Here is a 13,641-nt window from a genome sequence, read left to right as displayed (position 1 = left end):
TTGGGGGAACAGTCACTGTCATGGAGCTACAAGGTGTCAGCCAGTGTTATTGTGTACATTCTTGCTGAGTGAGGTGTCTGCAGAATCCTCATGGTCACCATGCAGGTTGTGAACAGCTCTCTGTGTCAGCGAGAGCTTCCCAGCTGTCAGGGAATCCAGGGTTCTTGTCTGAGGGGATTTTTTGGATCAGTGGTTCTCAATATTCCTAATGCTGCAACCTTTTAATACAGTTCCTCATGTTGTGGAGACCCCCCCCCCCCCAAAAAAAAAACAGTTACCTTTGCTCCTGTTTCTGATCTTAGGTGAGCCTGTGAAAGGCTCATTCAATCCCCAAAGAGGTTGAGACCCACAGGTTGAGAAGCACTGAAGTGATGAATTAGTTTGAGTCCTCTGTGTGTTTCTGTATGGAAGATGAGTTTCTGAAGCCTGGTCTTGATGGAATCCACCAATGAATCGGGCTTTCTTATGACTGCTGAGAATGCTGGCATTGGTCTTTCTGAATATGGGTGTTGTGTCAGCTTAGCAAATAGCAGTCTACTCCCTCGGCCACCGCTGAGCACAGCTTGCACACACAAGTCTCTGTGGCAGCCTACAGTGCCGAACTTTACTGGTATTGATGGTGCAATGGGTCAGCAGGTCATCCTGAGGAGGGCTTGACACTTGTCTCCCTGTGTCATGAATCATTTGCCAGATACCCTAGGGCCTTTGAGATAGGAACTTGGTGCAGACAGATACCTATTCTAGCATTCACTTACTGAATTTGCCCATTCTGCTGACAAAACACTGTAGCCACGGCCACTTAAGTGAAAAAGCATGTTACTTAGGGGTCCACAGTTGCAGAGGGGGACAGCACATAAACATCCTGATGGGAATCTAGCAATAGGCAGACAGTCATGGCATTGGAGTTGAAGGTGATAGCTGACAGTGATTCTCAAGCCACAGGGAGAGAGAGAGAGAGAGAGAAAGAGAGAGAGAGAGAGAGAGAGAGAGAGATTAGAGAGAATATATATGGAGTAGAGGGAGAGAGAAATTAGAGAGAGGGATATATACGTATATACACATAAACACAGACATATATATATATGGGGAGAAAGAGAGGGAGGGAGAGAGAGAGAGAGAGAGATTAGAGAGAATATATATGGAGTAGAGGGAGAGAGAAATTAGAGAGAGGGATATATACGTATATACACATAAACACAGACATATATATATATATATATATAAATATATATATAAAGAAAGAGAGGGAGAGAGAGAGAGAGAGAGTTATTTGGAATGGGATTGGCTCTAGAATTCTTAAAGCTCTGTGACCCCCTACTGACACTTCCTCCTTCCAGGCCATACCTCCTGTTCCATATCCAAACATGTTCATCCATGGGGGCCATTCTCATTCAGACTAAGCCACATACTAACCAGGATGGGGAGAGGAAACTCGTGGGTAGCATCGCCCTGAGCTCTGACTGCTGCTGTCCCCACCCTTCCGCTCTCCTTGCACTCTCAGAGAGCAGATGACACCACTGTCTCTCTTGAAACTTGCAAACCTGCACTTCCATTAAGATGTCTGGAAGACAGAAGAGACCCTTACACTCAGTTTTATCCACAACGAAGTTTCTTTTGTGGAACTCCTCACCTAGAGGAACCCTTTTTGCCTCTCTGCACCCAATTGGATGTTTGTGACCACCTCACACGGTCAGAATGGGCTAGATAGCCTCAGAAAAAGAACAAATAACAGGCACACCCCTCAATCCTCATTGGGAGACACAACATACAAAACCATCAGTGGTCTGCCTTATGTGACAATGAAAGCCTGACCACTGTGGCAGCCCGTCAACTAACCCATGCCACAGCCTCTCTGCCAACTTGCTGAACGAGGCGGGGCATTCAGTGTTAGTGTCTTCCTGCCCCTGACTATCAGACACAGTAGTCAACATGAACATAAGTCCTGGACCAGCGCAGGGCACCATGGAGTTTAGGGAGTGCCCTGCCAATCAGCTCCTTGTGTTGGGAAAGCCATCTAAGCAAGCAAAGGGCGATTTTCTCAGTTTTCTCATGAGACTTTGGAAAGCAGGGGGATTAGTAAACTCTGTGTGACTCTGACATCATGATCTGTCTCCTGTCATGGGGAAGCTGAATGGGAGGCAGGTGGGCAGGTGGCCAGAGAATTCAGGCTGAGCACCATGGACGGTTAGAATGGGACTCACATGTCTGGTCAGCTCTCCCCAAGCAAAGGCTGTCTAGCCAGGGCCAAGGTGAAAGAAATCTGTCCCTGACAGACAAGGTTACAGAATCCATTAGGGACACCATCCAGTAAAGCCAGGCCACTTCCTTTCAAAGACTTGAATGTGGTTGCTTCTTTGCCCCTTTCAGACAGAAAATCCACACTGCTCATCTTCACACAAGTCAAGAAACCATGTGATTTGTTTTGTTTGTTTTTTTGGCCAAACTTCCTGATCCCCAGGCTGCTCACCATGGCAGGAAATGGACAACTTTTGTTGTCCTTAGCTTGCAGGCACTCATGAACACATTCAGCCACAAGCTTTTCTTGCTTCCCATCCAGAGCTTCAACAGGGGATTGACCACCACACAGGGTCAATTATTCATTTGTTCTGTTGACAACACTTGGCTTCTGAGAGATATCATAAGATGAGAATGTAGCCATGAAATTGCTCTCTTAGTGACAGGAGTAACTCACTCCACCAAGTGCTCGGTCTTCAAACGTGAGGGCGTGAGCTCAGAACCAGCTGCCACATAAAAGCCTTGAAGGCCAGTGTGAGCATATCATCCTACCCTTGTGGAGGTGGAAGAGAGAAGTCCCCTTTTCATCCTTGTACAGGTGGTCTAGAGTTACTGACAAGTCACGGGTTTAAGGAGAGTGTCTCGGGAAGCAAGGTAAGTATGACGCTTGAGACCCCCTCCTACTCACACAGGAGTGGGCACAGGCAGTGCTCCAGAAGACACATATGAACCCAGACACACGCACAAGTTGGGAGGCATGAAGAAAAGGGAATAGAAAGAACATGGGTGAAGGCTTCATCTTTCATAAATGATTGTTCTTATGTGCGGGATCTATTTCTCAACCTGTGATAACTGTGATTTTGTCCACAGCATTCTAGAGAAAAGCTCCTACATAACTGTGGTTTCAACTTCATTTTTGTCTCCTCGGATGACTCTGCTGAAAATCACAAGTTGCTTGAACCTATGAAGAACAGCCGTGGCAGCATTTCCAACGACGCCACGGTCGTATGGAACCCACTGCTACTTTTTGTTTGGTGTTGGCACATCAGGACTATGTTCTACTCTCGAAAGAACTAATCCCAGGCCAGAAAGAGAAATTTATCTTTATTATTTCATTATTCAATAAATAAATTCCTCTGTTTATTACTTTATTAAATGTTGACTTGATTTTTATCCTGACCCATGGAGCAATATTATACAGGCCCTACATTTTATGGCAGCCAAATTTACAGGCCAGCTCATACCTGGCCACACAGAAGGTCACATGACTTCCAGACAGGATGTCGCCATCCTAAAAAAAAAAAAAGAATAATTAAAATAATCATTTTAAGGGGCCAGAGTTTTAAGAAAACTATTTCTTACATTCTGATTAAGCACAATAATGACATGTGGTTTCCTTTTCTTGTCTTAGATACAATGTAAAGGGACTCTTAGGTGCTAAAAACAACAATTACTTTTCAAATATAAAAAAAAAAAGATCAGGATATGCTAATATTGTTCTGATTCTTTCTTTGCCATTATGGAGATCACCTGGGAAGTGTTAATCCAGGCTGCCTGACAGAGCAACCATATTTGTGGAAGTAACTTTAGTCCCCCTACTCCAAAACAGAATGTGAATGAACTTCCCCCTCAGTTTACCTTTTGATATAAAAGCTGTTTGGAAAATAAACACAGGTGATCTTTAGGATTTGAATGAATCCTGGGACTCCCTCCTGATATTGCCCTGTGAACTGTGTCTCAACTATTCCTACCCCTCCTCACTGGCCCAGGGAGATAATTTATGTTGGGGCTAGACCCTGACACTGACCCACCTCTTCACGTTGATATAAACCTGTGATATCCAATCCCAAGTGAATTGAAATATTGCAGCTCAATTTCTCAGCCAGGATTTTCTAATCCTGTTTGATTTCACTGTGGCTGGTAGTTTTCAGAACTATTTCCCACAAGGCTTTGGCATTGACTCTGGTAGCAGCCCGTGCTTCAGGGCACCTATGTCTCATTGGTAGCTGTGTCTGAAGCACACAGACGTGTCACGTCTGCAGCATGGCCACACCCGATGCTTCTTGACTGCCTTGAAGCTAGGAAGGTGTTCTGTGCTCAAGGTCACATGGTCTCAGGGCTCTCACTGGAGGGAAGAAACCAGTTTCTGGGATGGCCAAATGAAAAGGAAGCCTAAAGGGATGTAAAGCCCAACCATATTGAAAAACCTTTATAGCTCAAGAAAACAAAAAACAACAGCAGCAACAAACAAAGAGGCCTGGGAAGGTGCCTTCAGCTTAGATGTCCCCACTTCAGCTTACATGTCCCCGCTTCAGCTTACATGTCCCCCCTTCAGCTTAGATGTCCCCACTTCAGCTTACATGTCCCCACTTCAGCTTACATGTCCCCGCTTCAGCTTACATGTCCCCCCTTCAGCTTAGATGTCCCCCCTTCAGCTTAGATGTCCCTGCTTCAGCTTAGATGTCCCCCCTTCAGCTGTCCAGCCATCAGCACAGACCTGCCTCGGGAAATTCAAAGACACAAAAGGACATCAGAGCAACTGGGGAAAACATAAAAACCAAAGCAAAGAAAGCACACTCAGGAGACAGAGGCAGAAGGATCTTTGTGAGTTCAAGATCGGCCGTGTTCACAAAGGGAGTTCCAGGATAGCAAGGGCTGTTTACAGAGAAACCGTCCCCTGAAAAAGCAAAGGAAGCTTGAGAAAGACATGTCCATTCACTGCTTGCTAGGCAAGCATGATTTCTGACTTCCTGTCTTCCTCCTCTCTGTTGGCAAACAGGAATGGTGACATATGCTTGGAATCCCACCACTGGCAAGGCAGCCATCTGCTGATTACCGGCTCTACTGTCAAGGCCACCAGCCTAGCAGACCCGATATAAATGAGTGACCTGTGTCAATAAACAAGGTGAGTGTGTCTTAGGAACAAACACTGAGGTTTTCCTGTGGCTTCGCATACATATACACTAAAGGAATGTATGTGTACACAGAGACACAAGTGTATCCATGTACATGTAAGAAGAGCCACAGATACACACAGGCACAGTACGGGGTGGGGGTGGGGAGAGAGAGGAAGACAGGACAGAGAATGGAGAATCAGAAAGAATGAATTCAACTTTTGTGGACTGGTATGTCTCAAAGTATTTTGATTTTTGATTCTTTGAGACAGGGCTAGTGACCCATTCTGAAGCTCAATGAGGGCCCTACGTGTCTAATGGTGACCTCAAGCATCCCGTTCTGCTCTACTGCCAAGGGCTGACATGACAGGTATTGGCCTCCCTCTTATCTGTCCAGTGCGACAAATCTGTATCAGATACTAAAGCATGCTGGAGCAACACTCCCTGACTAAGGTGATCCTGAAACCATTTTACAAATTTCATGGAGGGGTTGGAAACGGAGGTTTCTCTGAACTGCATCGTGCAGTAGCAGCTTTGAAATAATCCCTAGGCTGGGAGGTGGGGGTGCAAGACTTTAATCCCAGCACTCAGGAGGCAGAGGGAGGCAGATCTCTGTGAGTTAGAGGCCAGCCTGTTCTACAAGAGTTACTTTCAGGACAGTTAAGATGGACTGTTACACAGAGAATCCTTGTCTTGAAATACAATCGATAATAATAATAATCACTCAGGTTGTATTGATTACAAATTTTGTCCTGTTGCTAAGGCTTATTACTAAATATCTCTTACAGTTAAATTAACCCATTTCGTTTGATCTATGTGTTGCCGTGAACGTGGCTCTACCTGTCTGCTTGTGTCTTGTGTCTTGGTTTCTGACTCCTGTCTCACATGTTCTGCCCTTCTTTCTCCCTGTTTGGCTTTCCCACCTAGATTTATTCTGCCTTGTTAAAGGCCAAATCAGCTTTTTCATCGGCCAATAGCATACAGAAGGGTTATCCCACAGCAAGACCTGGTGTCAGGAAGTGAAAGAAGGACCTCCTCTGGACTGAAAATTACTGTGGATGCTCACCACTTATGTTGTGTAGCTTGGGTCCCTCTTAGATATTCACACCGAGAGAGGCGTCAGAAACTGGAGAAACAGTATCACAGGAGGAGAAGTGTCAATGCACACATGGTCACTTTCAATTCCCAAAGCTCAGACAGACTAGCGACAGAGGCCCTGAGGGCCTCAGAAGAGACAGTCCTGGCAGAAATCAGAAGGCTAGGAGACGGGCTGACTCCATGCAACCAAACCTCTAGCATTTTGGTGACAGTTCTGACCAACAGGCAGAAAACTACTTTATTCTTCATGTTGGGTCATCATCGTTTTCAGAGCACAGACCAAAGTCACGTCAACATGGATAGACAGACACCACGGGGAATGGGATATGGACTTCCACATTCTGAGGAACACCCAGTTCATGAAAGCCACACAGAGTGACAATCATGGCGAACATAGGGACTAAGAAACCAGAACTAGGGATTGTGTTGGGGGGGATTCCTCAGTTGGCAGAGTACTTGTCAGACAACAGTGGGATCTAGGTTTGTGTCCCAGCACCTGCATATAATGTCGGCAGCACTAGCACACAGTGGTAATCCCTACTCTTGAGAGTCTCAGGATGGAGTCTAGGAGAACCAATGAGCTCCAGAACTCGTGGGAGACTGTTTCTCTAAATTCGCACTGCAAGGCCAACAAGAAGAGAATCATCAAGTTGAATTCTGGATCCAAGAAGTACACCCAGAAAGGAAGACACGGGCAACTAGGGAAAGGTATCCTGACTTGTTGGGAAGTCAGGCTCTACCTGAAGCTGGGGTATAGGGAGGGGCTCTCTCAGCACTGGGGCAGCTGAGCTCTGCTCCACCCTCCCAAGGGAGCTTCCCGGTAGAGGTATATAGCACAAATTCCAATTATTCTTAAAAAAACAAAACAAAACAAAAAAACCCAGAGTCAGATACTAGGGGGTGAAGGCTGAAGGGTCAGAGCAGTGTGCCGGCCACTAAAGAGACCCTTTACCTTGACCAATGTTCAAACCGAGGGGCGATCTTGTCCTCAGACTGTCTCTTCCCATCTTATATTCCTCTCTCCTCCCAGCCACATCCCTATTGTCTCCACCTCCCTGTGCAGCGATTAAAGGCATGGGATCATAAGAACTAGGATCACATTTGTGTGAGCTGTTTCTCTTTTAGACAGATTCAATCTCCTCTAGCCCAGAGTGGCCTTGAACTAACAGAGATCCCTCTACCTTCGCCTCAACTAGTTCTGGGATTAAAGGTGTGTGCCACCACGGCCTGACCTCTAGTAGTCTAGCTCTGCACTCTGATTTTCAGGCCAGCTTTATTGGTCCAAACAGAAACTAAGTGTCACTACAGAGAGGTATCCATTTCTTCTGTTCTGCTCCCCCAAGGGAGCATCTCAGCAGAGGGATCCATTTCTTCTCAGCTCTGTCCCAAGATGCTATTTCTGCTTCTCTGTGAAAGGGGAAAGGCCTACAGGAAGGCGGTAGTCTCCTCTCCTCAGACTCCAGTAAAAAGTTGATACTCACCTGCCCTGAGAACTTTCTGCTCAGCTTACTCTTCTGCTTACTGCAGAACAGGGTCACCATGGTAGACAAGCAGTGCTGGCTGAGCCTGGGGAGGGCAGCGAGCCTTCCACACACAGCAGCATCATGCGACCCCCTACAGACATCAGCATCAAGTCTTCCAGAGCCTGGGTTTCTTTCTCCATGACACACAGCACTGGGTGTGTCAGTGTAGGGCCCACACACTCACCTGAGGGTCATTCTGACCACCTCCTTCCTTCCTTCAGGACCATCCTTGTGTTTTCTTTTGGGTAGAAGGGTCTCAGGGGACAGATAAAGCATAAGTATCCATGGGGGGTGGGGGTGGTATTGGGGTTGTTTTCCGTGGGTGTCCAACCCTTTTCAGAGGGTCCAAGTGACTTGCTGGTATAGCCCCTATAGATGGGGAAGCTGGGAACACAGAACCTTTTCAGCTCCTGCGGGCCACTCAGAAGAACCCTTCTTCCTGCTGCCTGTTTGGGAGGTTGCAACTTGAGCCTGATCCAGGAGCCAGACATGTGGCAGAGCAGTACAGGTCTGGTTCCTCTGCTGGGAGCAGTGACAGAGGAGGGGTCTGACCCAGGTCTGGGTACCAGACTGTGCGGTTGAGCGGGGCTAGCTGGGGATCTGGAGAGAGATGGCAAGCAAAACCCTAGAAGCTACAGTCTGCAGCATAGAGCCCTGTGATTTGCAGCAAAAGCCACCAAACAGGAGGAGTCAGGAGGAGCAAGTCCAGCCCCTGGGATGCATCTCCGCACTGGCTGAAGGACTCTGGCTCAGCTGTTTCCCCAGAAGTCACCCCTGGCCCTGACAGCACCACGTGTCTGGACAATGGAAAGCTGAATTGCTTTTGGTTCTCAAAACCAGTGGAGCAAAGCACGATGGGTCTCACCTGTAACTCCAACACTTGGAAGGCTGAGGCAGGAGGACTGCTGTGAATTCAAGGACAGCCTGGACTGCAGGACAGAGTGGCATGCTGACACCCAGACTAGGTGCTCATCCTGGTGGGCTATTATTAGCACAAGTCTTTGGGACCTTCCTGAACATCAAGCTGGACGCCTGCTCTCCAATCTGCCAGGCTCTGCTAAGGAGAGGGAGGCGCTTCACTCTGCGTAGACACCTGATCTCATGGGATGAACTAACATGAAACTGCTTCAGCATCAGGGCACACTTCGCGAATCCTGGGCCTCCTGACACCTGAGGAAGGTCTCCTTGACAAAGTGAGCTCAGAACTCAGGGCCGGCCTCTTGCTCATGTTTCTTCCCCATGGCAGAAAATGGCACTAATGGTTGTGGGTACATCCTACATGGCTCCCAGCACAATGGGCAAAATCTCCGAGGAAGACTGGCAGGTGAGGTCTATCTAAGCCAACTGTCTGCTTTGGACGGATCCATCTGGTCAGGATTCCAGGTCTGGGCAAGTTGACCAGGATGGCATGTGCTGAATGAAGGCCCTAGGGAAGGGGGGCAGAGTGAAGCAGGCAAGCTAAGCCTCCCCTACACCTGACAGAGGTGGGTCCCATCTCTGGAACACGATCACCAAAGTTCCCCCAATCAAGAAGGCACCATCCTCCAGTTCACTTGAACAGACATTTATTGAGCACCTACCAAGTGCAAGGCACTGTTAGGTGCCACAAGAGATACAGAGTGACCATAGGGTCCCTGCCCACGAGGAGCTCACAGTCTAGAGGGAGGCAACACAGTACACAGTTGGCTGCAGCTACACCTGCTGGAGAGGCAAGAGCCAGAAGCGAGACACCAAGTGCTGTGGGGGTCACAGAATACCACAGGGCTGCTTCTGTTCAGGGCACAAGACTCAGGGCTGGGCCTTTGAGGAGGAGGGCTGTAGGGCAGAGGGCCATTTCTAGAAGAGAAATAAGCACGGATAGGGCCCCTGGGAACCCAGATCTGGGTGGCGGGTGAGCATCATGGCAGGGATAGACAGTGGATAGTGAAGTACGGCCATGGGGCAACAGCCATGGGCGCTCGGCTCAGAGGACAGGAACTCGATGCTCTGGTGGCAGCTGTAGGTCACTGAAGAGGAGGAGGAGGACACAAAAACGGTCATCTAGATGAACCTGAATGAGCTCCCTGGAGTCTGGGAGAGGGGAGTTATAAAGTGGCCTAGTGTTGAGGGACCCGTGAGAGAACAGTGTCACGGGGGATTGTGGGAAGTGGGGGGCAGTAGCAAGCCAAGGGCCAAGAAGGATACAAGGGAATACGTGATAGAAGATGACAGAACGGAGGCCGAGCTCCTGAGGTTCTGGGAGTCACGATCCCATAGGCTTAGTGACAGGATTAGTGTCACCACTACTGAAGGTGACATTAGGAAGGAGCGGTGACCTCCTACAATAAGTGCAGCTTCTCAAAGTGCAGTTCCAGGCCACCAACTGGGAGCCACTCAGGATGTGTGGAAGGAACAAGCCTCCAGGCTTTCCTCTACCGCAGAGCCCACACCTCAGGGTGTGTGTAACCTGCATTTTAGCAAGGGCTGCCCCTTTCACTGGCGTCCTAAGGGTGGCCCAGTTTTAGAGCCGCCTGTGGAGAAACTGCATTAAGGATTGCCTTCAAGGAGAAGAAAGGAATGCAGAGCATCCAGAAGGAAGATGGAAGAAATAAGGCCAATGGCCTCCCTGTCTGTAGCTGTTACATTAACAATGAAACGGCAACCAGTGAATGCCCAGGCTCCTCCCATGAGGTGAGCAGAAGCCAAGTTTGCAGACTGGGGAGTGAAAACGTGGGAAGGTGGAGTAAAGCATCAGCAACAAATGCAGGGCGTTTTAACCTCAGGGATCAAAGGGAACAGGAAGGTTACGGTAATGCCAGTGAACAGTGCAACTAATGGACCCAGCTGAGATGGCTCAGAGTGCTGAGGATGGGGAAGCATTGGAAAAGATGCGAGAGGCAGGCTAGGACCAGGGTGAGCATGGTGCAGAGGCCACAGGGTCTGCAGCCATTGCCCCTACCAGGGGGAGGGACTCAGTACTTGGCAGTGGCAAGAAAGGGTGGAGTCTTCTTTCTTGCTTTACACATTCGCAAGCCTGTGTAAACACAACTCCATCCTGTCTCAAAGCTGAGCCTGCCAACCATGGTGCCACCACACTGGACCAGGACAGCTCCTGCGACACATGCATGCATGCGCACAGCGGCTGGAAGTCCATCAGCTACACTAGTTGCTTATCCTTTCAACCTCTGTAAGCATCAGATACTTGACCAATGACCAAAATGATCAGCCTCGGCCACATTGACCACCTCACCCAAATGTCAGGATACGCAGGAGGCAGAGGCACTCCACATACGGAGGAATGCCAAGACACTCCACAGTTCACTGTGGAGGCACTGAGGGGTGGAGGCTGAGCATCTACAAGTACCTAACAGCAACAGAGCTTGGGATGAGGCAGAGAAGCAGGTCGTGAGCTTCCTTCGGTGGCTGGATAAGTGGGATTTGGACGCTACCCCTAAAGGTGATGAATTTCACAGAGAGTCTAGAATTATATTTCATATTGTAATCTACACAGTAATTAATGCCTCTCGATTTCCTCCAACTTTTCTTCCCTCCTATATGGGGAAGGGGACACGGGCAGGTATCTCAGAAACAATACTAAGAACACAGAGGCTACACAACAAAGTCAATCTGCCTGAAGAGTCTGGGAAAGCTCATGCTCCTTGCTCCCTGCCAGCATCAGGATGTGGCCCCTGTGCTCTACAGAGCACCCTGACTCTCCTGGTTCCCGGGAATGCTGGACTGGGACTGAGTATACCAGGAGGTCCTGGTTCCCGGCTCCACCTTGGCACCTTTACTGTGCTCAGAAGCTGGGGCACAAGGCTGTAGTGTGTCTACTCCTGGACCTTGCAAAGTCTGTTTTCTACGTTCACTGCCTGCAGGTCTCAAAAGCCCAAGTGACAGATGACAAACGACTCCCCAGCAGGTTACATCGTCAATGAATTCAGGAGAACATGATTGAAGTACAACCGTGACCACCTAGAAAGCTCTGTATTCATCTCCTGAGGGATGCAGGGATCAAATGAAACCAAGTATATGCATGGTGACAGCATCCTGGGATCTACATAGTCCCTGCACCACAGAGAACCAACCAGCACTACATCCTCAGTCACTAACTGTGAGACCAGGAGAAAGACACAATCCACAGAGCAGTGGAATTGACCGTGAGGGCTGGGACACAGCACGGATGGAAAACACAGAGCCCTTAAAAGGTCTAGGTGAGAGTCAAGATGCTAAGAATGATCAGGAAATGTTTCACAGACACAGAATTCAGGCTACACTCAGAAGAGGCGATACTGAGATAACTGAAAGACTCAGGAAGAGCGCCTAAGAGATTTCTAAAAGACAGAAGAGGGAACAGCAGGGCTACTAATGCTATTTATTGGCTTGGGTCAACCTTGAGAATAGAAAACTTTTTGGCAAAGCTGTACAAACTCCACATGGGATTCTTCCCCATACTTGTGGGCTGTGGACTCATGCTGGCCACAGAAGGGAGTTCCTTAGCAGACTCTCCAATCCTACCTCACCTTCTGAGGTGACAGTAGCTGTGGAATCAGATCAGGAACATGGCGGCCTCAGCTGGGGAGGGCATTAGGGAGCTGGGCCAATCAGGGAGTATGCTGGGACTTGTTTCCCTTCTCTGTCCAGCGGAGAGGAAGGAGGATGGGGCTGAATGGACTGAATTGTCACCCTGCTCTTCTGAGTCTGACTTTGTCTTGTCGCTGACTACAGCCAGGCACCAAGTGCCATCTAGTGGCTCCACGTCTCCACTCTCATGACAGCCTGCTGAGAAGACCCGGAAGAGTGGAGCAGGCCAGCTCCAAGGAGGAAGGCAGGGGAGCACATACCATGTGAGTGGACAGACAGATCACCTCAAGAAAATATACTTTAAGAGGGCTTGCTTTCCTTAAGGAAGCAATTCCTTTTTTTTTATTTTTTATTTTTATTTAGAAAGGCTAACCATATTCATTTGTCAATTTTTCTTCAGCTTTAAGGAAAATAGTTTAAAAAACATAAAGTTGTAAATACACTCAAGAGAAACTGCTATTAAACAGTTCTGAACAGGCAGAAAATGTACTTTTCTTTTACAGAAAATGTTCAATCTGTAATAGCAGCTTAATTTATCTATAGAAAAAAGCTGGCTTTGAAAATCCAGACTTTTGTATATATCAAACACATCCCTTTCTTCTCCTACCGAGAGCAGCACTGTGCACTCTGGAAAGCTTCTCCCCAGTACGGGACTCCACAGTTGGCAGCTCCCTCTGGTCCCCATCAGCAGTGGGCTCTCAGCCCAGCCTTCAGTCCAGTACCAGGGCAGAAAGGGCATTCAGGTCTTTCATGTATGGATGAGCTACCAGGATCTGGTCGATCTTCAGTTTTTGCTCAGAGTCAGGGAAGATCTTTAGCAGGGCTGCCCTCAGCTCGCTGGTCTCTGCGGAAGATCTCTGTGCTGGTACGAGAAGGTTCTGCTGCATACTGGGAACGGTGGCCAGGGGTGTGAAGTGGGGCTGCTGAGGAAGCCAAGGGCCTGAAGAGGCTCCCTGGTTCCGGGATGGAGGCTGGTGGCTGGTGTTGGCTACTTGGGTGTTGGGGCTCCGGAAGCCAGGATCGAACGTGCCCACATCTGGCAGGGCATTGAGTAGCGGCTGCATGTCTCTGTGGATAGTGACCATGGAGAGAGCGGCAGTGAGAAATCCTGTAAAGCATGTACGGCTGACACTGAGGATCTAGATGCTAGGTAGTTCCATGTTTTCTGAAGGCCACAGAGCCAAGGGGATGTGAAATCAGCCCCCACAGATGGCACCCAGCACAATTTCCAGACCAATGAGGGAACAAGCACTTCTGGGATGGACAGCCTCTCCCAGTCTGCTGTCTGACGGTGGGCCACAGTTGTTGCTTCTGCAAGGTTCCTGCTC

At 48.6% G+C, this 13,641-nt stretch overlaps 1 protein-coding gene across 2 annotated transcripts in view; it reads right to left on the bottom strand.

Moving 5' to 3' along the window:
• Nucleotides 1–3,498: 3,498 nt before the first annotated feature.
• The window catches only part of N4bp1 (NEDD4 binding protein 1), a 50,781-nt gene continuing 40,638 nt past the window's right edge, over nucleotides 3,499–13,641 (bottom strand). Inside the window, exons 7-8 of one of the 2 annotated variants that reach the window (XR_005974144.1) lie at nucleotides 12,921–13,381; nucleotides 3,499–3,526 (exon numbers count right to left, since the gene is read on the bottom strand). Coding sequence is in view for 1 of the 2 variants with exons in the window: in XM_041649828.1 (XP_041505762.1) it covers nucleotides 13,024–13,381 (358 nt within the window). In the remaining variant the exon portion in view is untranslated. Of the gene's footprint in view, nucleotides 3,527–9,298; nucleotides 13,382–13,641 lie in introns of those variants that run through there. The other variant, XM_041649828.1, reaches the window with a different exon arrangement.

The sequence above is a fragment of the Microtus oregoni genome, unplaced genomic scaffold (genome assembly GCF_018167655.1).
Source record: "Microtus oregoni isolate MIOR12 unplaced genomic scaffold, Mior012 000004F_ref0000308, whole genome shotgun sequence".
Classification (NCBI taxonomy): Eukaryota; Metazoa; Chordata; class Mammalia; order Rodentia; family Cricetidae; genus Microtus; species Microtus oregoni.
The sequence above is the reverse complement of the archived record's forward strand: the minus strand, read 5'-3'. Positions and strand labels throughout refer to the sequence as shown.